General features: G+C 40.2%; 2 protein-coding genes across 11 annotated transcripts in view; one reads left to right on the top strand and one right to left on the bottom strand.

Annotated features, from left to right (window-relative positions):
* The window catches only part of LOC109470282 (glycogen synthase kinase-3 beta-like), an 18,144-nt gene extending 3,689 nt beyond the window's left edge, over positions 1-14,455 (top strand). For 2 of the 9 annotated variants that reach the window (XM_019769185.1, XM_019769186.1), the window contains exons 3-13: positions 1,319-1,402; positions 2,351-2,368; positions 6,192-6,236; positions 8,807-8,917; positions 9,515-9,645; positions 9,959-10,065; positions 10,233-10,330; positions 10,630-10,725; positions 11,501-11,575; positions 11,952-12,138; positions 12,314-14,455. In XM_019769185.1, the coding sequence (XP_019624744.1) occupies positions 1,319-1,402; positions 2,351-2,368; positions 6,192-6,236; positions 8,807-8,917; positions 9,515-9,645; positions 9,959-10,065; positions 10,233-10,330; positions 10,630-10,725; positions 11,501-11,575; positions 11,952-12,138; positions 12,314-12,480 (1,119 nt within the window). In that variant the 3' untranslated portion in view covers positions 12,481-14,455. The remainder of the gene's footprint in view (positions 1-1,318; positions 1,403-2,350; positions 2,369-6,191; positions 6,237-8,806; positions 8,918-9,514; positions 9,646-9,958; positions 10,066-10,232; positions 10,331-10,629; positions 10,726-11,500; positions 11,576-11,951; positions 12,139-12,313) is intronic. The other 7 variants (XM_019769187.1, XM_019769188.1, XM_019769189.1 and 4 more) reach the window with 6 other exon arrangements.
* Positions 14,456-15,121: 666 nt separating this feature from the next.
* LOC109470290 (follistatin-related protein 1-like) overlaps positions 15,122-27,032 on the bottom strand; it is a 23,978-nt gene continuing 12,067 nt past the window's right edge. The window contains exons 3-8 of one of the 2 annotated variants that reach the window (XM_019769204.1): positions 25,112-25,213; positions 24,398-24,536; positions 22,628-22,791; positions 19,651-19,805; positions 18,119-18,366; positions 15,122-16,818 (exon numbers count right to left, since the gene is read on the bottom strand). In XM_019769204.1, coding sequence (XP_019624763.1) covers positions 16,571-16,818; positions 18,119-18,366; positions 19,651-19,805; positions 22,628-22,791; positions 24,398-24,536; positions 25,112-25,213 — 1,056 coding nt within the window. In that variant the 3' untranslated portion in view covers positions 15,122-16,570. The remainder of the gene's footprint in view (positions 16,819-18,118; positions 18,367-19,650; positions 19,806-22,627; positions 22,792-24,397; positions 24,537-25,111; positions 25,214-27,032) is intronic. The other variant, XM_019769205.1, reaches the window with a different exon arrangement.

Here is a 27,032-nt window from a genome sequence, read left to right as displayed (position 1 = left end):
CTTCAGTTCAGTGTTGTTTTTCTCTTTAAGGTCAGCAGTTTTGAATACCTGTAGAATTGTCCTTGTTGCACTGCAAATATTCACAGGAAGTTCCATTAATAAACATAAGTTGGATTGTATATCTAATATTACTACTTAGTGCTGATTTGATATGCTTATGATATATGCATACTTTGGTTGATAGTGACTTATTTGAAAACAGGTAGCTGCTAAGCAAACTTGTTATGGAATTCAACAGATTGATAAACACATTATTGACAATCAAATACACTTTGCTATCATCAGCTTTAAGTACATGTACTTTGAAATAACTAGTCAACTAAGCAGCCAGCTGAAATATATATGGAAATCCAGTTAATTAGTAGAAAGATTGTGTTGATTTAGGCCCAGTCAAAGTAAAAATTTTACAGATGCCATTTTATTTTTGTTGTTGTGTGTAGGTAATTTTAGAGGCTTCTGTCTTCTAAACCACATGAAAACGGTGAAACATTCTGGATACATTTTAATTCAGTAAGACCTGAGTCAGGCTGAGTAACCGTACTCTGATTAGTTAGTTCACCTACTGGAAAATTAAGTTGATGGCGATAAACTAGGGGACAGTCTAGCCCAGGGGTATCCGAATTACAGAATTATGATTTGACAACATAATTTGACACATGGGTTAACACCATGGTTGTTTGTCCATCAGTTGAACAAGTCTCTACTATATTCTGTAGTTGTGTGGAAGATGTGTATGATTGATAAATTTAATGGCTATCTTTTTTCTAAAGATAAGATAAAGATTATGATTATGGTACTGTTGATGTTATTCAGGTGAATGGAATGTTTTTGTTGAATTTGTCTTCTTACAATGTGCTGGTCTTAACTGAAGCCTTGCAAATTTGTTTGGCTGGAAGATTGTTAAAGTCCATTTTGTAGTCATTTGCAGTAATATGTCTGATTATCTAGTTAATGTATGGCTCAGCTTAAAGCTGCTACAGGGAAACTTCAAGGGAAGTTGAAAAAGCTGAGGATTTTCACTCCTCCCAGGTTATGTATGATGTGTGGTGGTAAATATCAGAAATTTGGTGCATTGCTTAATGTTTAATACTCGTCTCATGTATGCAAGGAATGATACTTTGATGTTGTATGCAAATCATTCTGAGCGGAGATGTGGACTGACGTCTTTTTTCCATATTTAAGTGCAGTCAATTTGCGTTTATTGGCATCAGGAATTCTGCTATTCTCACCAGAGGAATAGTGTTTGAGAAATGTTAATGGGAATGAGATGGGCTTTCCAAAGATTGATTGACTAATGTTTTTCGTTCCTCTTCTACAGAACCGGGAATTACAGATCATGCGGAAACTGGAACACATCAACATCGTGCGGCTTAGATACTTCTTCTACTCCAGCGGAGAGAAGGTTTGTATTTCTGTGTACCTGCATGGAGAATATCAATACCACGGTGCAAATGGCAAAAGCTTGCTGATGTGGCAGGTGCCCTTGTTATTGTTGACAAGTGCCCAGATTGAGCAACTGAACTACTGGTCATATGTACAAATTACGTGCATGGAAGCCTCACACTGGGGTCTTGGCTTCTGAACATACCTGCAGAGTGAAGTATTTCTTGCATCTTCTGGCAGTGATACAAAAAGCAGCACTGTTTGACAAACTGTAGATGGGAACTAAAGTGACATTAAACAGCACATCTCATGGAGACCATCATATGATGCGTTTATCATAAACCTGTAATAGTTGAAGGTTTTTGCCATGTGCATTGTGTATGTGTGCGGTATGTGTCAATGTATCGCTCTAGGCTTAATCATAACAGCAACAGCCAGGCTTATGTAGCTGCATAACTTTCTCTAGTTCCTTTCCTCTTTTGTCTGTGCTGACTTTCCACTTACATTTTTCACCACTATACCAAGCTAGATTGCTGTAGGTTGCCTGTTGTAACTCGCAATTCTGAACCAAAGTCTTCTGGTTAAGATAGTGCTGTGTGTTCCAAAAATAGTACTGGAGAATAGGTGAGTAGTTATTCCTGAATATAAGATAGGGATGGCAAGATGGCATTTTCACGTCATTGAATTTTTTTAAATTTATATTTTTATGAAAAGCTAGCTATAGCTCCACGTTTTGATTTTTAATGCTATCTTGTCCCCTGAAAATTAAGCCTGGAATTGCCCTAACTCACAACGTTTGAGTTTGACTTTAATTTCCATTGAGCAACAAAGACACTTTTCTTTCCAAGCCAATCAGCAACTCCAAATGTTAGACTTTGTGTTCAGAAAAGCTCTTGGTGCACATGGCAACCTACGCCTGTTCCACTCACACTTGGTATGGTACTCCCATGCGTTTTGTTTCTTTCAGTTGTCCTGTCTGAGAAGGGTAAGTCTAATTTAATAGATTTTGTTGGCTCAAGATTTATTAGCATCTCAGCTGTTTTATCCACACAGTCTCACATCTAGCACTGGTATGCAACCTGCCAAATCAGACATGGGGACTGGATGGATCCAGTAAAAAACAGTTGTTTAGTGCATTAAAATTTAAATGTTACAAGTCTTATGCCATGGAAATCCTGTTCCCATGCCCATTCCTCTTTGTACCCATACCTGTACCTTTCCAGTTTGTATTCTCTCACTCCATTTGTTCCAACAGATGCTTCCTTTCCCATATTCTCTTCTGTTTGATTTCTTACCCTACCAACATACTATCCTTCAGTTTTATTCTGCTGCTCAAACATGTAAAATGAAATGTAAAAAACACTGAAGTCAGTATAAATTATTGTGGGTATGTCAACTGCTCAGAACTTTTTGAATGTAGGTAATAACTAGGCCTAACAGAATATAACAGCTCATCCACATTGAAGTAATAGTACAATTTATGCTGGGTCACATTGATTTGATGGTAATCAACAACAGTCCATTTTTTTGCTGCAAAGTAGAATCATTTACATTCCCCTAGGAAAAGTGCAGAGGACCAGGTATGAAGCTGCTATGTTAGGCATGATGACCACCTTCTCATGCCTGCCCCAGTATTTGGCAGGTTCCATCCCTGTTATGTGTGAATCTGAGACTGTGTCTGCAGGTGACTGAGGCTACTAGCACCTGTAGCTCACCTGTTCCTGTGCTGCATAAATAAACTGCTACCTGTGTCATCTGTTGTGCGGATTATATCAGCCCAGAAACTGAAGTAGTGAGTTATGAAACATTCAAAGTTCAGTTATGACTCTATAGACTTAAAGCCAACATAAAACCATTCTGTAGACATACAGTATATTTATAACTATTGCAATGTTGTACACAATTTCCAAGAAATGCCAATTTTTAGAATTTACCATGATGCTAGAACACAGCTATTCCGTTATTCATAACATTCCTGCACCAGATATTGAACCAAGAATTAAGCAATGGGGATTGGTCTCAAATTGTGCTCGTTTTATTTAACAGCATTGGTATATTCTAGGACAGCTCTAGCCTGTAAACATTTCAGCTGTAATATGATGAATGTGAGGCAGAGGAACATGTAGGTCTGGGTATTGTTGATGCCCATCTGGACTGCCCTGTGTAGATCACCGCTGCTTGCAAGAAGCATCTGGTTACATGTTAAGTAGAGACTAGAGAGCATCACTGTTTCACCATTCTGTACAAGTGAAAGGGAGCGATAAGCACTGGAAAACAAAACATCATCATGGGAGATTTGGGAGCATTCCAACAGCCAAATGTTTGTGCTTCTTGCACCAGAGGCTCTTTAAAATAACCACAGATACCACTTGATCAGGGAGCCAGCAAAACAATACAGGTCTATGTTCGGAACACAGATTTGTGGTTCCTGTAATACAAAGCTGCGAGAACATACACCTTACGCGTATTTGTGTCACGGTCCATGATGGGAATGTTTAGATATGGGGGTAAGTAGGGGGACTTGACTCATGATTGATTTGAATATGTCCTTGAAAGGATATCTGTGAAGCTGGAGGTACTGGATTGACATTTGTCCCCCCATAAAATTACTGGAACAGCCATTGTGCTTGCGCATGCAGATAAACTTTATTATGCTTCCTGCCAGTAACTGCCATATGTTAACCTCCAAGTAACCTGAAGGTCACAGCCCCTGGTATGGTGCACATGTAGTTCTGCTGGGTTCCATTACCTGAAGGACAGGATCAGGTTGTAAATTCTAGTCTGGTGAGAACCATGAAAGGCTGGCTCAGCACAGGTAGTCCGGAAGTGCAGATGGGTAGTTGGCCCGTCTCCCTCCAGTCACATGACCATGAGTGGACGTGTAATTCACTTACCGAGTGGATTTGTGTCTGAGCCGTGTGACTGATCGATAAACGTGTTGAAAGTTCTGAGCAAATGAGGAAAAATTATCTGAAGCTGTGACAGCTGTCGGCCATATTTCCTTAATAGATGTCAACAATTTTGTGAAACATTAATGTAACATTGTCAGAAGTATCTGAACTTGATGACTAAGTTGCTTTTAGCATCAAGCTGCTGTATTGTCTATTTTGTGTAATTTCCACAAGCTAGTAAAAATTTGTAACACAGGTAAAAGCCAAAACAATATCCTAAACAGTATGTAGTTATGAATCATAAAAAAGATTGATGGTATTTTACCCATTGTTAAAGACCATTTAGATTAAAGTAAAGGTTTGCAAAAATGCCATATTTGTTTAGGCGCTTATTGAGCACACGTGCCATTCAGGTCATGTACTTCCAGCTTTATTGTGTGTAATTGGATCACGTTTGTGAAAAACAAACCGACTTTCCCCTCTAGACTGGCAGGAATGGGACATGGGTAAACAGCCTGTTTCAACACCTGTTCACTGGAAAGTTCACAGGTCAAAGGTTGTGTGCAGAGGTCACTGTATATTGCACAGTTATGATCTATAAGTATGCAGAAGGCTTCTGTTGTCAGTGAAATTAGTGCAGAAGAATTACTTCCTATCATGCTTTAATGCAATATTAAGCAGCCCATATGTCAGAGAGAGGCTTGAAACAGGCTACAGAATGAAGGAATATAATGTATGTTACCTTCAGAATACTGGAATTTGCAACTAGAAATTCTACTTTCTTATTTTGTACATTATATTAGACTACAGGTACATGCACAGCAGATTTGTTGGACAAAGTAGGGATGGGACCTTGATGTTGCCTCCCTTCCTCCATCGTTATCATTTATGTACTTAGAAATTCCCCCCAAGGGTTGTTCATAATTTTCAGAACTCGTGATCGCCTAGGCATCTTTACTGACGTCATGTAAGGACGGCTGGCAAAGTGAATTACCAGGGTTTCAGTCATGCAAATTTTCTCCGCATTAGTGTGTGGGTTTGGGAGGGATGTTAAAATGTTTCCTATGCCATGATTAGCAAGGTGGTTTGCAGCTGGAAGTACATAGTTAAGATTAGCAAAAGCACTTTTTAAAGCAAATTCTGCACAAGCAAAATTGTTCCATAATTTGATTTAAAAAGTACGTATAAGGGCAGAGAATTGTTATAGGATTGATAAAACAGTTATTTTGGACAGTAATATTCATTAAAGCACCCTAAGAGACTTATAAGTCAGTTTTTGTTCATTAAAGCACCCTAAGGGACTTATAAGTCAGTTTTTGTGAGTGAAGAATTTGCTTCCATCATAGCAGCAGCAGGTAGCCTCAGACCTATTGTTATGTTAGAAAATTGAATACAGGTAAGCAGTTGAAAAAATATTGCAGGTTTTAGAACTCAACTGCCTGGTTAGATTGGTGGGACTATTGAGAAACCAATTACAAATTAAAACAGACAACTTCCTCTGTCAACATCTGTCCTTTCTTTTTTTTTCTGTCGCTATATTTAACAAATATTGGTAATAAATTGATGTATTTTGCTTTGCTTTGCTTTGGTTTGGGTATTAACATTAGTTTCTGTTGTGTTGAATTAACAGTTGTGTTGAGTTAACAAGAATGCATGAAATATTTTGTTACAACTATTACACCAGTTTTGTCTGAATCCTGTTTTATGCATCTGTTATTGATTGGCAGAATGAGAAAATCATGAATAGACTGACAATGACATGGACGTACTATCATATCTAATCGAACATATTCTTTGATTGATGATATATACTGATTGTAGACCTGAAATATGGAGAGAAAAATGACATGACTTACCATGTATGCAGAAAGTCTGGGAAAACCCACTTATTGCTGTGAACAACATTTTGGATTACAGGACAAGACAGGGAATGGAGCAGGGTCCGACTCACGGGCTGCCAGTGTAAGCATCATCCTCAAGCTTTGTAACAAGGGCAGAGAAATATTGCCTTGTAGCTGTAGGTTCTCTACTGACTCAGCTAACGCTAACTGAAAGTTGTCTGTGTTCCGATTATCACCTTACTGTAGCTTGCTTATAGTTATACTATGTGCCTTTTAAAATTTTGTAGGTAGAGATGACAAGTATTATTAGGCAAAGTACTAGTTTTAAAAAATAGCACTTGTTTCTTTGTCAGGTGTATTTTTTATTCAATTTTTATTTACCCAGCCAGCCACTTTCTCCACTTAGATTCTTTTCTATTACTGAAACAGTCCTTATCTGTGCATTATTGAAGACTTCCATACTTCTGGGGTCATATATTGTTTCTGACTTTTTCGATAGAGAAGCCAGAATGTCATTTTGCTGTACAGCATTATGAAACCAAAACCAGCGCAGTTAGTGTAACAGTGTCACAGATGGTATTTAAACCCCTGAAAAGTATTGTAGTTTCTACTGAGTAATTCAGATGGGCAAAGCCCAACTCAGCTACCAAAGTGGGTATTGCAAATATGAATAACTAGCAGCCTTAAGTGATTAGTCTAGATGGTAGTTGTAATCTGGAGGCAGCATATTTCCCCTCAGCTAACATTCCTTAAATATATAATGGTTATTAAAATATCAGACCCACTGCCTGTTAAGAACTCAGCATAGAACTTCTATTATTAGAAGCAGACAAATGCTGGATAGGAAAAGACAAAAACATTTTTATTCATTCAATTTAACACTATGAAGTCTTGCTAGTTCCATGCTAAGTTGTCATAGTACTATTGACCAGGCAGAAAAAAAGTTAACATCAAGGATTCAACTTCAAGTGTTAAAAAAGTCCCAATTCTAAGTACAGTGATGGGTGGGGATGATGAAGATCAATAAGAACCTATGGTGAAAGCAGTGCCAGCGGGTGTTGTGCTCTGAAAGCTTCTGTGACTAAGGGTAGGTGCATGAGTCATTGATTATTGTGACTAGTCATCTCCAAGTTTGGAAAATATCTCTCTGAGGCGGCATTATGGTGTCATGGGGAAACTTTTATCTCTACCATAAAGTCATACCATAATGTTGTGTCCCAAACTGTGAGCCAAACAGTGTGGAAATGTGATGTTGTGTGTATACCACTCAGTATCATTTGTTGCTGGATTTCAGGGCCTTGTCTGTAAGCACGCCATTATTCCCTCATACAGAACATTTCTGCTGGGAAGAACAGCATGAATATATGATTTTGTAATCGTCAACTGCCACATTTCATCCTAGGCAGTCACACCATCCAGTAAACAAACCAATGTCTTACAAATCTTCTGGTAGTCTCCAAGTAAAAGACATAAAACCCTTACAACAAGTGTCTTAAAACCTAACCAATTACAAATTTAACATCTGAATATATGTATCTCTATAGCCATTCCCTCTGTTCACCTTGCTATTCATAGATGATCTAACTAATCACTATTATTATTTGCATGTATCATATTCATATGTTGACTATATTACCTGTTGTAGATTAGTGATATTAAGAAAAAAAACAAAATTCATGACATTAAGTGAGTAAGTGGACTGTGAGCCTAATGTTTAGTGTGGCTCTGGTATGTGATATTCTGACATGAATGTCAAAGTGTAACAAATCAATGCAGGCTTATAGGTCTTCTGAGATGCCACACATAACTCTGTTGTAGATGTGTGATAAGTTGCAACATCGCTATTCTGTAATGTATGGGAGACGTTCAAGGTATGGGACATATTAGGGCCAGTACATTACATATACCAAGTATTGGTAATTCTGCTTTGAGAGCACAGGGACTCTAAATGTGTGTTAATTTTGTTTTGACAATTAAATTAAGTAAATAAAGAGTATCAACCTCTGTTATAGTTGTTTCAAATGTCACACTAGTATATATATATACATGCATGTATATATATTCAACTAGTAATGACACTTCTCTGTAAACATCAAGTGAAACCACAAATGAATTGCACTGTATACTAGCAGGTGACTTAAAAAAGAGGCATCTGGGAGTTGGCGACATTACACAATATAGCAATTATATAAGCAATTATGCCTCAAAATTACCAGGAACATGCTTTTGCAACTCAGCAGAGTGAGGTGCCTGATTTCATGGTTTCTTTTTTGCCCCAATACATAAAATATCATCAGGCTTTCCTGTCATGTCAGTTTCATACTTTATTTTTCAAGGCAACCTAAGAATGGAAGCAGATAAAACTACTTCAAAGTGCCACGAAAAGTGTCATGAAGCTAATTTCTTTTGTCAGCAACAATCATATGGGACAGTTTCTATTTTTTTATTCATGGCTGTTTTAGAAGAAATCATGAGGCAAGAAATCAAAGTAAATTCTTAAATATTTGTAAGGAACAACAAAGTTCTTTTAAATAGACCCAACCTATGGGATTAGATTAAAACTACAGTTAGGATTCCAATTTTTAAATGCCATTCTGCCACCTTGTGATATTTTCTGAAGCAGCCTGTTGTGTGGTCACTTTTGTTATTTTGTTAACCTGCATTTGCCCTGTGTCTTATGTTCCCCTGCAGAAAGACGAGGTGTACTTGAATCTAGTGTTGGACTTTGTACCAGAGACAGTATATAGAGTGGCTAGGCATTACAGTAAAAACAAACAGACGATACCTATATTATATGTAAAGGTGAGTACCGCAAACTACTGATGTTGTTCACGTAGAGATAATGTGATTTCTTTTTCCCTGTAGCTGTATATTGATGAAGTTGTGATAAGGATGGTTTCATTAGTATGTGAAGTTGCTATGATGTCTGTATTGTATGTAACGATAATGATACAGTCAAGATGGGTATCAAGATGATGACATCAGAATTTAATCATGTAATACTCTGTACTTGAGCAGAGATGTATGATATCTGATACCTCCATTGAGACCTTTTGGATACATTTAAAGTATTATTACCAGTTCTATCATACCATGGATGGCTCTTCCATGAGGGGTAGTTGCTAACATGTGATAATCCATGATGAGAGGTCATCAGTGTTATCCTTGCACAATGCCATTCAAACTGCCATGCCATCAGCCCTGATGAGATAGTTATTGGGTATTATATTTGGGTATCTGTATCCATAGCAACTGCATGTTAGAGGTGACTTTTGCAACATTTATGACTGGAATTGCTGATCGAGTCAGCTATGTTGTAAAGAGTGGTTCTACATTAGAGATGCTGTGTGTATAAAGGATGTGACTCTAATGACCATGTCTCCTTGTACCCTCCCACAGTTGTACATGTACCAGTTGTTCCGCAGTTTAGCATACATCCATTCCATGGGAGTGTGCCACAGAGATATCAAGCCACAGAACTTGCTACTGGACCCTGAGACTGCGGTCCTCAAGCTCATTGACTTCGGAAGGTATGCAGGAGAGCTGCTTAAGTTTTTTGTCTTGGAATGTGTCACAGTTTTATTCTACCATAACTGCATCAGTTTTAGTAGAAGATCAACAGCTTAACTCTGGGGGTATGTACATATCCTAGACACAAGCATCCACATCAATACTGCACATGTTAGTCAAATGTCTTAGAAAGATATCATATTTCTGGTGCAGTGATGAACTCAAAGATGAGTAAGTGTAATTTGTCCAAAAAAATGTAAATTGCAGTCTTAAAGATACAGCGTTTAATATGTAAATACACATCTGAGTTCCTCCACATCTTGATCTTTTCAGTGCAAAGCAGTTGGTACGGGGTGAGCCGAACGTGTCGTACATCTGTTCTCGCTACTACAGAGCACCTGAACTTATATTTGGTGCGACAGACTACACAACTGATATTGGTACGTTACAGGTTTCCTCTGCCCTTATGTACTCTACTATAGGTTTTCTACTAATAATAACTAAGAAGAGATTTACTTTCTGTGGTATGTCACAAGCAAAAGTTTTTTTGTAGTCTACACTTTTGTTGCGGTGAGTTTGTAAAAGATTTTTGTATGGTTCTTTTCAGACACGTGGTCAGCTGGGTGTGTTATAGCGGAGCTGCTACTGGGGCAGCCAATCTTCCCCGGGGACAGTGGGGTGGACCAGTTGGTAGAGATTATCAAGGTACTGAAACTGTGTCATATGTACTGTTAGTCCTATCAAATTAACAATTCTAGTAACCAGTTGTGTCTGATGGCCTAAATGATTTTTTGTTGTTCATAGGAAACAGTAGGAAGTAGATTGTTTAGAAAAACTGTGGAGCATATCTCTACATCAACATTTGTTTTGTCCTCTAGCAACAGTGAAATTGTTGTTAATGCTTGAAAATACAAGCTATTTTTTCTAGACATAATATCATGAAGTGTGTTCCATTCTCCAATCCGATCCAATGAATGCTGGCTAAAACTGTTGTTTTTCTTCAGGTTCTAGGAACTCCAACTAGAGAACAAATCAGGGAAATGAACCCGAACTACCAGGAGTTCAAGTTTCCTCAGATAAAGCCTCACCCCTGGAACAAGGTAGGGCAGGCTGCTGCTGCTGTATACAGTATGTCTTTGGTAATCAGTTTTGTGGTCCCTGGTGCAACAGGAACTTCCAGGTGTATGCTAACTGTGGCAGGGTTTTCTGATGGTGCTTGGAACCATAAAATTTCTGTCCAAAGTTGACAAAAGCCTGTTCCAAAAATTTTGAGATGGTTGAGAGAAGAGAGTTGCGTTATTCCTTTGTGGTTATGGTGCCAAAACTACTATAGGTTACCTGTTATTAGATGTACAAATCTAATAGCAGTATAGGCTTTGGAGCTCTTAGTCATTAGATAACTTTCATCACAGACAACTTTCATAGTGGCATGAGATGTTTCTATTGCAAAGTTCAGGTGGCCCAGTGCCCACGAATGGTATCCCTGGGACATCTGGACATGCTTGGGTGTGCATAGATTGGAGTAGGTTTGGTACTGAAACTTGATGACAATGAGTAGGTTATAAAAACTGTTGTATGTATTCTTTTCTAGTTCTATCAGCCTACCAATAATTTTACCCAATGGCAATATAAACAACTGCCTTGAAGTAAAAATTACCCAGCGACACAAATGGTAACTTGCCTGGAGGGGGTCCGTTTCCTTTTTTTGTCCTTGTCCTTGATTTTTACATCACCCATTCCACACTGCATGGTAAAATTGATTTCCATTGTCCAATGGGACATCCCTCCCCATGTGTCTCGGGGACATCTGTCCTTGCCAACCCATTTCTTGCACACCGCCGAACTCCACTGACTCTCCCATCTGTGTTTCAATAGGTATTTGGACCTCAGTCGCTGGCAGATGCTTTAAACCCTAATTCTAGAACACCCAGCTTTGGCAAAGGTGCCAAGGTGTGTAGACCCTTTCCTGTTTCACTCTCCACACCCACATGCACACTGCTACTGTACTTTAGAGCCTGGAGAGGGTCTGTTCCACTGCAAATTCTGTCTACAGTCCAGCTGCCTGTAGAACTAGCTTTGCTTGTGGTTTTGTAGCTACAGTATAGTGGCCAGAACTCAAACAGAAACTAAATGACACCTGTGAGATCCTGATTTTGCTGAGTGTAGAGCACAGTGAATTTTTCTTTGGTTCAGCCCCTCCCATTATGTGTGTTTGTGGTTTGCAGAATTTGCAGGAATGAGTACCTTTCTCTCCAGGCCAGATACAGCAGCAGTAAACTCCTGAGATGACACCAGTACCTTACCTTGTGTCTTGTCACCCCTTCAGGTGTTTCGACCACGCACACCGCCCGAGGCCATCAACCTCTGCAGTCGGCTGCTGGAATACACGCCGGGGGCCAGGATATCTCCGCTGGAGGCCTGCACACATCCGTTCTTTGACGAGCTACGGGACCCAAACACGAGGTTACCCAATGGAAGAGAGCTGCCGCCACTCTTCAACTTCACTCCACATGGTACGTCAACTTAAAGTTTAACATGGCGAAGTTTAGTAGGCAAGATATGTCCCGTGGCTCCTGTTGACTTGAGTTTATTGAGTTCAGTTTAATATTACACTTTAGAAACTGAAATAGCCATGTTGTTGTACTGATTGACTTTGTGTGTGTAATGTTTGACTTTTTACCTCTGCAGAACTGTCCATCAACCCATCACTGAACTCGCGGCTTCTACCGCCTCACTTGCAACAGCAGGGTGCTGCCCCCCTCCCCACCTCCAACGCAGAGGCTGCCAACGCCGCCTCGTCAGAAGCTGGCACGTCAGGGGGAGGGGCCACCGCCTCAGCCTCTGGGGGGACGTAACTCTCACTAACCAATCAGGAGCTCAGGCACACGTCTGCCTCCTGGGATTGGTTGACCAATGGCACGAGGGCTGGTCTTTCCTCGTCCCACTGGTCCACCAATCATCAGTAGGCTTACATATCACAGCCCTCCTTTCTCCTACCTTGGTCAGTATACTTCTGGCCATTTTTCGTTGCTGATGACAGAAATCAACAGGGTAGATCTGGCAGGCCCATGCTGTATGGGGATACTGTGGTTACTGAGCTGTTTTGTCCAACAAGTGATCATGTGTGAGAAACTCAATGTGAGAGATACTGGGATAACGAGCACTCTTCTATGTAGCTTATGTTGTCAGTGCAAAGGAAGGTTACAACCCCAGTCAGCAGAAGGGGAGGGACGCTATAGCAAAACCAGATACAATGTTGTGCACGTCTGCAAGGGTGGGTTGAATTCCACAGCTACAGAGGCCACTGTAAGGCCACGTTGTAAATGTAGATAACAAGAAGACAACTTGTGAGGAAGTAGTTCCAGTTAGATAAGAATTGTTCAATGTCCTGTACATAGTCTTATGTTTGAGCTGATTCTGGGTCCTGTACGTGCACCCACTCTGGTCTATTCCATGCTGTAGGGATGGGATGGCACTATTTTGCTCAGGGGCAAATGTTGCTGGGTCTTGCCATGCAAGCCTCAGAACATGTCCTCTGTGATGCATGTATGATCTTAATGTATACTTAGTCTTATCCCTGGACAAGGAATACTCTATACTGTACCTGTGGCAGGTCGGCATGTAAATAAGCCAGAAGACAAAATGAAGAAATTGCCAAATTGATCCTGAAAGATGATGACTCCAGGCCTTTCCTGTATCAATACTCTTACACACAGTAGATAGTTGTAGTAGTCTGGCACAGCCCCATCTGTACAGCACCTAACGGTACCACGTGGCAACCTGTACAGTAGGACGTGGAGTCTTGCCACCCTACCTCAGTTAGCACGTCTTGGCCATGTCTTGTGATCAGCTCTAGTGCAGAGGTAACTTTCTGGCAAACGTAGGAAGGGGAAATTTGATTTGTTGTAAATATTGGTTAAAACAATTCCATGTTAGTAGCTTCGAGCTGCCCCCCTCCCCTCCAGCAGTGACAAGAATACTTATCCCCGCTGTTCTTATGTTTGAGACACTACTGAGTCTGGAGTGGAGGAGGGTGTCAGCATGTAATCATGTGTCCTATGTAAAACTGTGTAGTGTTCAGCTCCAAAAGTTAGTTGGACTTGCTTTTTCAAGACAATATGATGTGTTATGTAGAGGTTGGCAGTTTGAAGATTACATGTACACTGTGTAATGAAGAAGACACAAGGTTGTGACACAAGTCATAACCATATCAGACCACATTTCAGTGCGATTAGAGGTGCAAATATCCTTTCCCAGAGGAACAAGTTGAAGAATGCAGAAAAATTGAATAATTTGGGTTTTACGAAATGAAATCCAGTGCTCTTATTTTGTGTACACTAGTTTTTAAGTAAATGAGAAAAAGGCTTTTTTTCCTGTTTTCATGTGCATGTTTTTTTAATTTTACTCTTTCATGGAAAAATAAGAAATTGAATATATGGTCAGATGGGGGTGAACTTCAGCATGTACTAAAAGATATAATTCCACTCCACCTTCCCTTCCATGTATCCCTGTATGTATTTTCTTTGTACTGTAGACACATGCTTCCTAAACAAATACGGCACACTGGTTGTACAAAACGTGCAGCTCAGCAAAGATACCTTTCTCTCTCGAGCTGCTATTAGCAGATCTGTAATAAGAAACTTAATGGCTCCACAACGTACGTTATCCATGGATGTGGGTTCCCTTTTTGTAAGTATGTGGACATCAATGTTGAATTTTAATTTCCAATATTGGATAGATGGTGCCAGCCAGCCATTAGCACAATCCCACTGGTACATTTTCTATCAGTATACTCTGTATTAATAAATCTACCCTATTCTGAAACCATGACAACACATGTCTCTTCCTCTTTTTCACAGACTAGAGTGTAAGAGGTTTTAGTTGAGGTGAATTACTCTCGAAGCAGACATTGAGAAAATGAAGAGGGCAGAGATGTATAAGGTCACAATCCCTTCTTGGAGAGTAAAACAAACTTGCATGCTCATTGAAACCTGATTTTTGTTAACAATGTTATGACAGCATAACATTTCCTGTGGTTTATTTTTATTTAGCCAGTGAAAAGAAATGTGTTGGAACAAGATCAGATCTGTCTACTTTGGCGATGGCTTTTTCAAACATCTATACGTAAGAGTTGTAAGGTATAAACTGATACTGTAATGGTGACCCTGCTGCTTCTAGTATTCCCTATTTCCATACATCAGCACCTCCTGCTGTTTAACTATGGAACTGCATGTAGTCACTGCAGCTCCCTCATACAATCAAGGCGTAGAGGAATACCAGCTAACGTGAGGTATTTTAATGATAAACTCTTTAATTTTTTGTTACAGCAAACAGCCAGTTGCATGCTGCCCCAATGTCTCCATTAGCTATGATTGAGTTAGTGTGAAACAGCTGATGCTGATACAGTTCCAATCACCCTCCCAATCATATTCTCACAGATGAGTGAAAAACTGTATGAACCTGCTCAGTCAGAACTAAAACAACCACAAGCCACAGCTCTAGAAAACAGTGGTCATTTATTTCTCACTCTGTTTTCAAAGACAACAAGGATAACCTGTCCCATGATCAATACCACTAATCCTTCAGAAGTACCACACTTCATTTTCCACTTGCCTGTTATAAACTGTCCACCTGTCAACTTTCTCCTGTATGTACAAACCTCTGCCAACAAGTGCTTGTCAAATTTTCTGTGTAAATATATACAGAAAATGGCTGACTAAAGTCAGGTATGTTTAGTAGGTTATGATTCTACACTTGGATGAGAAAAAGTTTGACAGATTAAAATGAAAAATGATTAAATGGTGCCAAGGACCTTTGATACAGGTGCAATGGCAACTGATAGTGTGATGCAACCACTGTAATGCATGGCTACAAGTCAATCAACCTCAGAGCTATCAAGTAATCTCTTCATTACAAGCTCATTCTCCCAATGATTGCATTCTTGTAACACACACTGCATTTCCAAGTTGAGTTGGAGTTAGCTGGAATGTTATATCCATGGTGTACACACTTGGCAGGCATCAAATACTGCATTGTGGTGACAGTGCTTAGTGGATTATCTCTTTATGAACATCATATTACACTTTCTGTCATGATTTTATTACCAATCACTTGCCAAACTTGTCATGATCTTGCAGATACAATTATAATTATGGAAGGTAAAAAGACAAAATTCAATCTATCATTTTAAAGATACCAGTGGATGGTGTGGAAAAAATTTTGATCAATTCAATTTTACAATATTTTTGGACAAAATACTGCTGTCATATGAAGGATTAGGTACATAAAAGTCTCATTTAAATACTAGATGGAAAATTCTGCCAAAGCACCACCACCTTGCCTTAATTTCTGATTAAATCAGGATCCTACACTGCCCCTTACACAGCCTCCTGGGACATGTGCTACTCACACTCTCGCTAGGTTTCATTTCTTTAGGGTTACATACATGTAGGCTATGGGTAAGTTAATGATGAGCTGCTGGGTATTTCATTCTATTATATAAAATTCTAATGCATAAAACTATACATAATGCAGTAAAACAAATCCAAGAAAAACTGTTAGCAGTAAAGCACACTACAAGAGGTATTTCCAATTACCTCCATATGTATCATATATACTGTATTGCAAACAAAACGATTTTGTTACAAAACTGATGTTTTGAAATGGTATATACACATTGGACACTTGATTTATTATGAGAAGTACCATATTATAGTGTGATATTTGTTACTTGCACATGATAACATTAGCATTCATTTCAAAACTGATGCTTTTCCTACATTTCTGAGACACTACATGGCATCTATGAGACTCACAAGAAACAGTGCTTCACAGTACATGTATTTGCATCTGAGATAAATTCTACAAGAGAAGCATCATTTTCAAAACAGAGATGCCTTCCAAGTTGAGAGCTTATGGCACGCCTACAGATGGAAACGTTACCACTTAGTCAAACCGGACCTTCTCCTTGATAAGTTTGATGCCCTTCTTATGTTTGCGGTGCTTCTTCCTGGGGAAGATCTCATCCATATCATCCTCTATACTCCAGTCCTCCTCCTCCTCCTCCTGGGAGGAGTGGTCCTGAGCCGGGGCCTTGGGTCCGTTATCTCCCAGCAGCTTGACGTACTCGTCCCACTCCTCCTCCAGCAGCTCCTCAGGAGACTTCTCCAGCAGGTCGTCCTTCTTAGAGGGACCTGAGACACCAAACACAGCAGACATGGGTGTTACAGTACAAACGCAGACAAGGGTAGATTACCTGTCTTTTCCCAAGGTATTTAGCCATCTGTGCTGCCAACAGGTATTTGTTACAGGCAATGGAGTTGGTATTAGCATCACATTCAATGCTGAGTTCTGTCAATACAACAGTCACAACAAAGTATATAAATGGGCATGGAGCCACACTAGCAATGTTGTCTGGATCACGGGACAGATTGTGTGATGATCTGATTCCAATTTGTTTCTGCAACCAGAAGAATCTCAATAGCTGCCATTTCTTTCATCCGGAGACAAAATTTGATGTCTGATGAACCTAAGATGATGAGTTATCTTCACAACCTATAATTGTACATTGCAAAGATACATAGTCAGGCACATAGTGGCTGCTGAAGTAATGAATGTTAATGTGATTAGAACAGGCATCTGCAGTGCCAAGTTCATGGTTCCCTCAAGAACAACCAACCTGTCATCATGCATGACAATAACTGCCATGTCTATCCCACAGTTCCTCCACCTTATTCCTGCCGTATCTACATTTGTAATTAAAATGGCATTCCAAGCACCCGATGGGATACGATTCATCTTCAGGCCAGTCATTAGCAGTTCCTTGCCGTGGTTCTCCTGCTACAGTGTATTGATGTTTTAGTGCCCGTAGGTGTGTGCTGAAAATGATTACAGTGTAAATCCCACAGGCAAATTCATCTGCCCATTACTCATGCATCTCCTACAGAAATAACACCAGGACTTTTGATTAGTCTGCTGCCTACAGGATTGATAATTTTTTTCTGTGCATTTTTATCAATACCCACATGTGTGCCCACTGACAGTTATCCTGGAGGCTTTTTACGGTACGATCATTCATTAGCTCTGAGACAGACATTTGAGGAATTGGTAAAGCTATGCATGACTGCAGAATGTGGAGTAGAGAGGTGCAGGGACTGTTCCTGGCCAAGGGTTGATGATGATGATGAAAACAGACAGGCTGGTTCGATGCTTGTCTTAGCTGATGCATGATTTCTTGCACATGTTGGTGTAACAGTTAAGGCTATTCACTGCAAACTGAGTGTAGAACATTGTAGGCATAATAACACATTGATTTTATGTACATTGATACATGGGAAACTGTAACCTTTTCCCAAAGTTTCTTACAAGGAAGGGCACTGAAGGCCTGTGGCATATTCCAAAAGACAGAACCTCACAGCCATAACCATTTGAGCTGGGTCTCTCCCTCAAACCCAGCCACTACAGTTGACCTGGGTCACTATCCCTGGTACTCACCAACAGTAGGAGGTGCCTGAGTGGGGTCACACTTCAGAGCAGTGCAGACCCAGTTTCCACAGGCACACACACAGCTGTTACAGTTGACCTGGGTCTCAGCTCCATCATCGTACTGCTCCTCCTCCAGGGAGCACTTCTTCTGCGGCGGGAGGAAGCCTGGCTCCAGGCAGTGGCGGAATTCCTTCAGGTTCAGCTCCCAATCAGAGTCATCGTCTGAGATGTCAATCAGGGCATCCACGCACAGCCCCCTGGGAGTCATTGGAAATACATACTGTCAGCTATACAGGGTTAACTTATAAATATTCTGACATTCATTTAATTAATTATAAGTGTATGCATCTAGATGTATATTACATTCATTCAGCTGTGCATAACAGAATGCTAGAATGCGCTCTGCCTTTATCAGACAGAACAATATCACACAAAAGCGAAGTATCCATCACCGCTGCAAAAATTGAAGCAATAACTCACTACAGACAGCAGGACATTTGTTAAAACTTCAAAGTCTTAGATACTGTTGCAAATAATTCTAGCGCTATACTGGTACAGGTTTCCCATCAAGTCTCTTTTGAAGAGCTGCTTCATCTTTGTATTCCTCAACAATACCTCAGCCAGATGGGCTGACTAACATTACAGATTCCACACTTAACTTCTCAAGATACCATGTATAAGTGCTTTACAATAAAGACAGCATCCACAGTACACTACACCTTTTTATCTGCCATCTGTTAGTTAGCTTTATCTCTGCAGTGGCAGCCTATAAACAGGAAGGTTGATTTTACAAGATAATATTTCCTTGTTCACATGACTTGATTGTAATACCCTGTGGTACTGACTTGGGAGCTGCATTGAGCTCCTATTTGCATTTCTACAGAGGAAAACATGGGGAGGAAATTGCCCTTAAGCTTTTCTGATGTATACATGTCCCAAGTGGCATGGCAATAATGCAGTAAGTCAATCATGACAGATGGTTGGACAAAAAGATCAAAGAGATTTCATTCTCCACTTTTGTAGATCTTCTTCTTCCTTGAAGCCTCTCAAGAACATCTAAGCTCAGTGGTGACAACATATCTCTACTGGTAACACTACCTCAGGGCTTCATGTAACAGTAGTTTGAGAATACATCTTTTAAAACTTTTGAAGCAGACAGCATTGTGTTAATGGAACTTATAAATAACACTGCATCATATTACTTCATGCACTTGCATTTTAAAGGAAATAGTTCTGTCTTCATACATGAAGTTACCGAATCTGAATTTGGAATTTAAGCAATTGTGGGGTTACATAACAATTTGTGTCAACTATGTAGTTTGTCTAATTATCCAACTTGTAACTGCTCATATGATCTATGAAGGTGACATCCTACAACACAGTGAAGTTTTGTGGCACATAGCTAACACTCTGGGCTCTAAAGAAAGAAATACAATGTACCTAGGTGAACACAAGGCTTCCCTGTGGCTAGCTTGCAAGCCTTGATGTCTTGAGAGGAAGTTAGCCTAGAGCATAGATATTCTGCCCTCAAGTCTTCTCACCTGAGTAGAACCTCATTTTCAGAGGTTGCATCAATGGCAGCAGCCGTCTCATTCCTTTCTACAAAGGCCAAGAATTCGTTGGAGTCCAACTTGCCATTGCTGTTCTTGTCGAAGGACTGGAAGTACTGCTGGGTGACGTCATCGAAGCCCACTCCCTGTAACACCACAGGGACACGGGTCAGACATGGCATCAGTCAACTCATCAATTATCTTACATACTTCATTTCATACTGGTGCCATTCACTTTGATGTACTGTAGAATGAAAACTTCAGGGGAGACTAAGTTCTCCCCCCCCTCTCTGAAAACATAGGACATATTTCTCCAAGGTGCATGAGAAAAGCATTTGTCTTCCTGAAAACAAAATGACCTGGACCAAAGAGCCATTACCAGTATTTAATGAAGATAACTGGTTCTCCAGAGCTTCATCCAAGCCTTCTCATGCTTATTTGATAGACATTACGGCCACTGCAAATGGAAAAGCTCTTCTATCTATTGTACCATACACGGGACTAGCTGGCTCCACCTAAAAATAGCTGTCGCAAGCAATTTTTGTGATGCATATCTTACTGCTCCAACAAAATTGATTTGGATATCATAGTCATTATAGCAGATTTCTGTAAGCTCTTTGAAATGGGTTAATCACAATACATGAGACATCAGACGAATACAAATTAATCAACCCAACCAGATTCAATCAATGAGGCCGGGCAGTTTGATTTGGAAGATTGATTGTACAGTCCGTCCATGGAATTGTCTGTCCTTGGATTCCTCCTAAGATTTACAAATCCAGACGGAATTATGAGTTATCCTAAATGAAACCTGTATCTACAATCACAGGGTTATGACAGGGGTGGTTGTGGGGAGACAGTTGCAAGCACAGCAGACAATCAGCTGTATGGCCTGTCATGGACCATACATCCATCACAGGAACCTCACTTCCACTTTCCTGAGGAAACCATCACTCCTTATTCTTCATGTCAGATCCCTTCATTTCCATGGAGCTCTCAGAGCCTTATTCACCACTTGGTTTCATTGCTATTCCAACAAAATTGCCACTTCTATTCCTCAATCAAGTCAATGGCTACTCTGTTGGTCTATGTTACTGACTGTAAACATTTGTACAGAAAACTACCATGTGTAGTTGACATTAGCTTGTCTACGACTCCTCTCGTCTTTACATTAGCTAATCCTCTGCTTTAACTTCCACTTGTTAGACCTTTTTAACTGGCCTTACTGCTCTGCAGGGTTAGTTATCTACAGACATAAATAGTCCCCAGACATGCCTCTACTGTAGCAGGTCCAATTCTCCTGCATGCTTCTGACTTTACTGATTGTTCAAACCCCTGAAGGCCCTTCACACATCCTACTCGCCACATTAAACCACAAGGTGGAATATCCCACCAGACTTATTCAGACACGTTTACAAGTCTGGCTTCCCTTACAAACCAACCTTCCCTGATGCCTTGCGTATTCATGGTTCGCCTGTAAAGATTTCTTCTCACATTAAGGCAGGAGATGTCGATAGGTGTCTTCTCAGGCAGATAAGTCCCTTTCACAGTGGTTGCACACATATAGATAGCTACTGACTTTTTCTCAATATCTTACAATAAAGTGCTCTGTCAATAGGATAACTATCAGTCTCCTGCTTAGGAAAAGATGTGGACATGTATGTATTGGAGGATTCTTTGAAGAGGAAGATTGAGGGACAAGAGTACTTGATAAAAGACTGGCTGCAGTAGCAGTAGCATGGACAAATGCATATCAATAGATGGTGCAAGGACTTCATTTTCCATTGGAAGAAGTAAAAATGATGTAAGAGACTAGAGCTTTGAGAGGTGACATGATCAGGTGGAATGTACAACATATTTCAGTTGTCAGATTAGAAATTCGGAACAATGGATGGAACAATGCCAGAAGCTTCTGCAGCAGGTAGTGTGACCTGTGTGGTGTGTCTTGTCTGGTGACATGAAGGTTTGAGTTGACACATGAGGACACACCTTAGCCCTGCTGGTCATCTGTCAGGAAAGGTCAGCAGGACGTAATGCATGTATTATCACTGCTAGCCAGAAATAATGTCAGAGACATAGCAGTACTTATCCACAATATACAACTGTCCAAATTCAAATTTCCCAACTTGAAGACTAATTTTTCCAAATAGAAACCAGTTTTAAAATGTTTCTTGCCCTTTATTTCATAACTTTGAAAATTTAATCTATAACGATAGAACATCTTGTGTCCCTGTTTATTCCAGCACCACAGGATGTCACAGTTAGTACATTTTTGTATGGTGTGCAGTGCCAGAACCTTTCTAGATTCCATGTAAAGCTGCACATTTTGATATGTTTTCCTTGTCCTTGAGTGTACTGTTATGTGTACTTGATGTGAAGGATGCATCTTGACCTTCCCTCAAATTATATTGATGGATGCTACCACGGTTCATTCCCAGGAATTCCCCCTGTGAAGTAAGGAAAGCTACAGCAAATACCTTCAGTGATAACTGCAACCCTGCATGAGTTACTGCTGGGGAGGACCATAAATCACCAAAATGAAACCTTCTTTTCCTCATCTCATATAAAAGCAGTGCAATTCCAGTTCAATCTAAACTTATGCCTTACAATGCCATAGAAGTTTTTGTCAAATAGGGCTCCTGTTACATAATGCATAAATCATGGTATCAGAAGACATTTTTCTTCATAACTGAAATGAATGTAGACTATTTTACTGACTTGAATTACTGGCCATGGAAACAAAAGCTAGCAAGGTATCACAGAACAGACCCTCCACGTCTGAACACGTTCTAGGACATCTACACAAACTCATACATACAAACATGCACGTATGTATGCGTGCACACACACACACACAAACGCACGCACGCAAACACACGCACACACCCAAACATATATTATAACCATTAAATACTGTCACACGTATGTAACCATATTTCTATGAACTAAGTACACTACTCATACATACTGTTTGGAACCAGCCAGGAGACACAGTCTCCGACATGATCCATTCGCTGATCTTTTCCCGTAGCAGGTTTCTGTTTTGGGCGAAACAGACGACAGGGACGACGTCGTTGGTGGGCTGACTGGGCTTGGTGGGCTTAACTGTGGGGAGAACTGCAGTGTCATCCACTGCTTACACAACATGGGTTAGCAGGGGAAGTGGCCATGCAGCACAGGCTAGCACCGGCATCTTAGTGACAAACAACATGTTATCAGCAGCATCACATATGCATTGTGCTGCACAGCGTCAGAGTGGGCACAGTGTACACTAGTGCTCAATAACAACATTTAAGTTACACTCCAGGAGTGAGTGGAACTACAATTAGTGCATCTTTGTTATGTACATGTTTATGGCTGTTCAAGGAAAAACAATAGCTCTGCCACATGGCCAAGATCAAGAAGCATGGGGTTCTTCTTTACAAAGACATGACAATTTAAGATTGGTAGTTATGAATCTGAAAGTTTCATTCTTTTATTTCAAGAGTAAATGAACACTTTGCAGATTCATGTAACGTTACAGCCTTTTCAGGTCTGTTATTTTGATTTTCATGGAACAGCCCTGAAGTGATCTGCACAGTGCCACATGGTTGTATTACCATGTTTGTGAGATCTACAAAACCACTGCATGCTGTCATTTCAGATTCCCTAAAGCAACCTGGCTTGAATACCAAATTTCACTATATACCCTACTTCACTTGATCAAAAACCAGAAATGTAAATTCAAACCCCAACTTATTATCAAGATATCAGTTAATTTGACTGGCTATCCTATAATTTTGACACATGAAATTGTGACAGTCTTTAGATGTCATTTCATGGTTACATAATTCTGGTACATCCATATTTAGTGTGGGTATGAACCTGACTCATTAAGGAACTGGAATAAATATGATCTGTAACTGTTCATCTAAATATTGACAGCTTCTCTCAAAGACTTATATTCCAATTTTGGGATGCCAAGCCCTTAGAAAATGGCTACATGAATCTTAGAATTACGAGAGCAGCTTCTAATAGGCATTAGCACTGCTTGCCAGCACAGCAGATAATTAGCACTAGCAGAACGGCAATTAATCATGGACAGAGCTACTGCATTGCTCACTTTTACACAGTGACAAAAGTTATTACAGAAAGCTCTTTGCATCTTTGTTGCGTGAGAGTGGGGTAAAGCCCAAACCATCATTATACCAAGTAAAACCATTTGTCTGACAGATCCCCAGCACATCAGAACCTTTATTGATCCTACAGGTAGTCAGGGAGGCATGATGGACTATTTTGGTCCATTAATCCTCCATCTTAACGAACACATCTGGCACAGCTCCTTTATATCTCCAAAGTGCAAAGGTCGGCCATCATTTCATCAGACCATACAGGTGAAGTTTATCACCATTATGTCAGCAGATGACTTGTGTCTTATTGGCTGCACATTCTTTTCACCTGCTCTCTTTTTAGTCTCTATGCTCTAGATGGCCTCATTAACTCTGATCAATGATACAGTTCCACAAAACTTCTTCCAAAGTGATCAGCAGACTTCCATAAATTTGTGCTGATACATAATTTATGAGGCCATTCTCAGTTCTGATGCATACATTGCCACGGTATAACTGAATCCATTTCCATGTTGGTGAAATTACCAGAACAGCATGTCACAACCTTTGCAAATATATTCACCATAATTGAATCATCTCCATCTCCAGGGTCACGGGTAAGAGAAGAACAGGAGAACTTTCTGCCCTACCTTCCCCTTCCTTGCACTTCCCGCTGTACTTGATCTGGATCTTGATCCCGGCCTCGCAGGCGTGCTTGTGCAGCTCACAGTGGTTAATGTAGGATTTGGCATTGCTGCCGCAGACAGGCTTGTTATGGCTGGGGCATTTCTGAAGGATATGGAATGTAAATCTTTCAGTTTAAGTCTAAATTGCATATCAAAGGGACAGGAAAAAAGAAGGATGGTACCAAGCTGCTGTGAATTATTGCACTTTTGGTAAACCCTTCAATACTGTGTCAAAACAACATAGCATTCTGTGCATAGACTTTAGTAGTATGCATCATTTTCCATTCTGTGCACACAGTTTGATACTCATTGCATGGAACTTGGCAAAGTAGATGCAAAACATAGCATGGATTGAATTGGATCCATGACACTATGCACTCGAGTTTATGGCTTGTTCATAAAATGCAAACTTCAGTAAATGAAGTCTGCAAAGTGATGGTAAAATTACAAGGTATTTTGTTGCACCTTCCTCATGTGATGATATCATAAAAAATCCTTGTTAGCATGCTGGATCTATGGTTAAAGGGTAGTAACTCAAATGTTGCAACCCGTTTCTTCTCATGGGCATTATTTTCAATGATAAATTGATATCTACCCTAACGAGGATACTTTTAGCTGCTACCCTTCTTTCTCACTGGACCCACATATCACATTACATGTATGAAGACATATTCCTACCCTTATACAGATACAGGTTGGCTCTCCATCCTTCTCGGTGCACTCCCTGCCTGCCCCACACATCACATTGGCACACACATCAGGTTTCACCTCAGGCAGTTTCTGTCAGGGAAAGAGTAGAACATATCAGCGACACGGGCTCCAACTTTGGATTACTGCTAAGTAAAACATCCTCCCTGCCTAAAGGCACCTTATCAGCAAAGCTAAGGCTCCTGTATGTAAATCAGTCTACACTGTTCTTTTGAAACTAGATTTAATGGGACAGCACTCAAATCTTTTGCAGCAAGTTACCCTCTTTCTGTAAAGTTCCATAGGCGGGGGAACTTGTGGAATATGTGATAGAGTGGCAGAAAACCACTTTCATGAGAAAGTGATTAAGAGCTTTAACACCGCCTTTACCAAAAGCTCCGGGAATGGGCTGTATCTTATCTTGACTTCACAGAGGGGCTGTGCTCCATTGCAAGGCACATTCTAGACTAAACAAGTTCATTGTCAACTTCAAGGTCACTCATTCCTTATGATGTAGTAATCCAACTGGTATGATAACATTCATCAATAGCACTTATGATATAGTCATCCAACCGGTTTTAAATCTTTCATGGGAATTGCTTCCATATGTTATATAACATAAGCGTCTATTAGGGAACACTCCAATTTTATCACTAGACTTGCAGCTTGAACAATTTTCAACTGGCATTATAACAGTGAGGCCAATTTCTTGTATGTTTTCTTTTTTTCAGTATATTGCTCTTCATCCTTCAGCAGTTAATTATAATGACAGTTGGAGCCATGTTATCTAGACATGCTTCATTAGAAAGTGCCACTGGACACGGCTGGTAGTGACAGCTCACAGACCTCCTGATGGTGTAGGTTATCAGTCATACAGCAGGGTTACTGGAAAACAGGAGATGGCTTCACCTAACAGGTTATGTTTATAGGAGATGGCAGATTTCTCTGCTATATTATATAATATATGATAAGTGTTGGCCACCAAACCAGCAGACTACAGTTGAAATTAAACTTGGTAAATGACCTTACTTTAGAAAGTAGTCTTACCCTCACACTGCCACCCACGTATGATTAGTGATGCATACCGGTTCACTGGACTTGGATCCAGACATGTAAGAATGTTTAGGTTCAAGTCCAAAAAAAACCTAAAAGTCAAGAACCGAGTCCGGACTTATTACCATAAAAGACCATTTCACATACCCCTTTCTTTCCAAACCACCTAAAGCCTTCCGTAGATTGTAAAATCTTTGCTTCAAAATGAAGAAAACACTGCCATCGGGCATTGTCAAGTGTCGGCCTCCATGTTATGTGGCCAAAGTTAATAAAATTTCACCCAGACAACATTGCAAGGTTGCCAACATGCAATTTTGTATATGCCATGGGTTTAGGTCCAGACTTACAAGTCCGGAACTGAACCTAAACCTCTGGACTTGAATCCGGACCTGAACCTAAAATTGGGTTTAGGTATGCAGCACTACGTATGATCCTGTCAAAAAAACCTTTTTCATGACATATTTGCATGAAAATTAAAACTACGTCACAAGCCAGTTTGGTCACATTTTTTTCAAGTTTTTGGCCACACCATGTAGTTCTGCCAAATTCAATCCAAACTATAATCTGTCATGAACACCTCCCCTGTCAGATCCCCCAAAGTGTGCTGGTGCCTGATATGTGGAGATACCACACAATGGTACTCCCTTCTACCATAAAGTCAGCAGGGTGAAAGTACTGTCTACGAGACAGAAACGTTATAGGCACTTCTAAACAAGATTGCAGGGAGTAATGTTCCATTGGCCGGGAACCTTGGGCATAGGGCCAAAGGGAGAGCGCCAGCACTGATGGGCCCCACAAGTTATATAAACATTGCCTTACTTTGGCTGCCAGAGCCTGGGGGCACCAAAATGATGGTGAT

Source organism: Branchiostoma belcheri, unplaced genomic scaffold (genome assembly GCF_001625305.1).
Source record: "Branchiostoma belcheri isolate BF01 breed outbred unplaced genomic scaffold, Haploidv18h27 scaffold22, whole genome shotgun sequence".
Classification (NCBI taxonomy): domain Eukaryota; kingdom Metazoa; phylum Chordata; class Leptocardii; order Amphioxiformes; family Branchiostomatidae; genus Branchiostoma; species Branchiostoma belcheri.
This window is presented reverse-complemented; position numbering and strand designations above follow the sequence as displayed.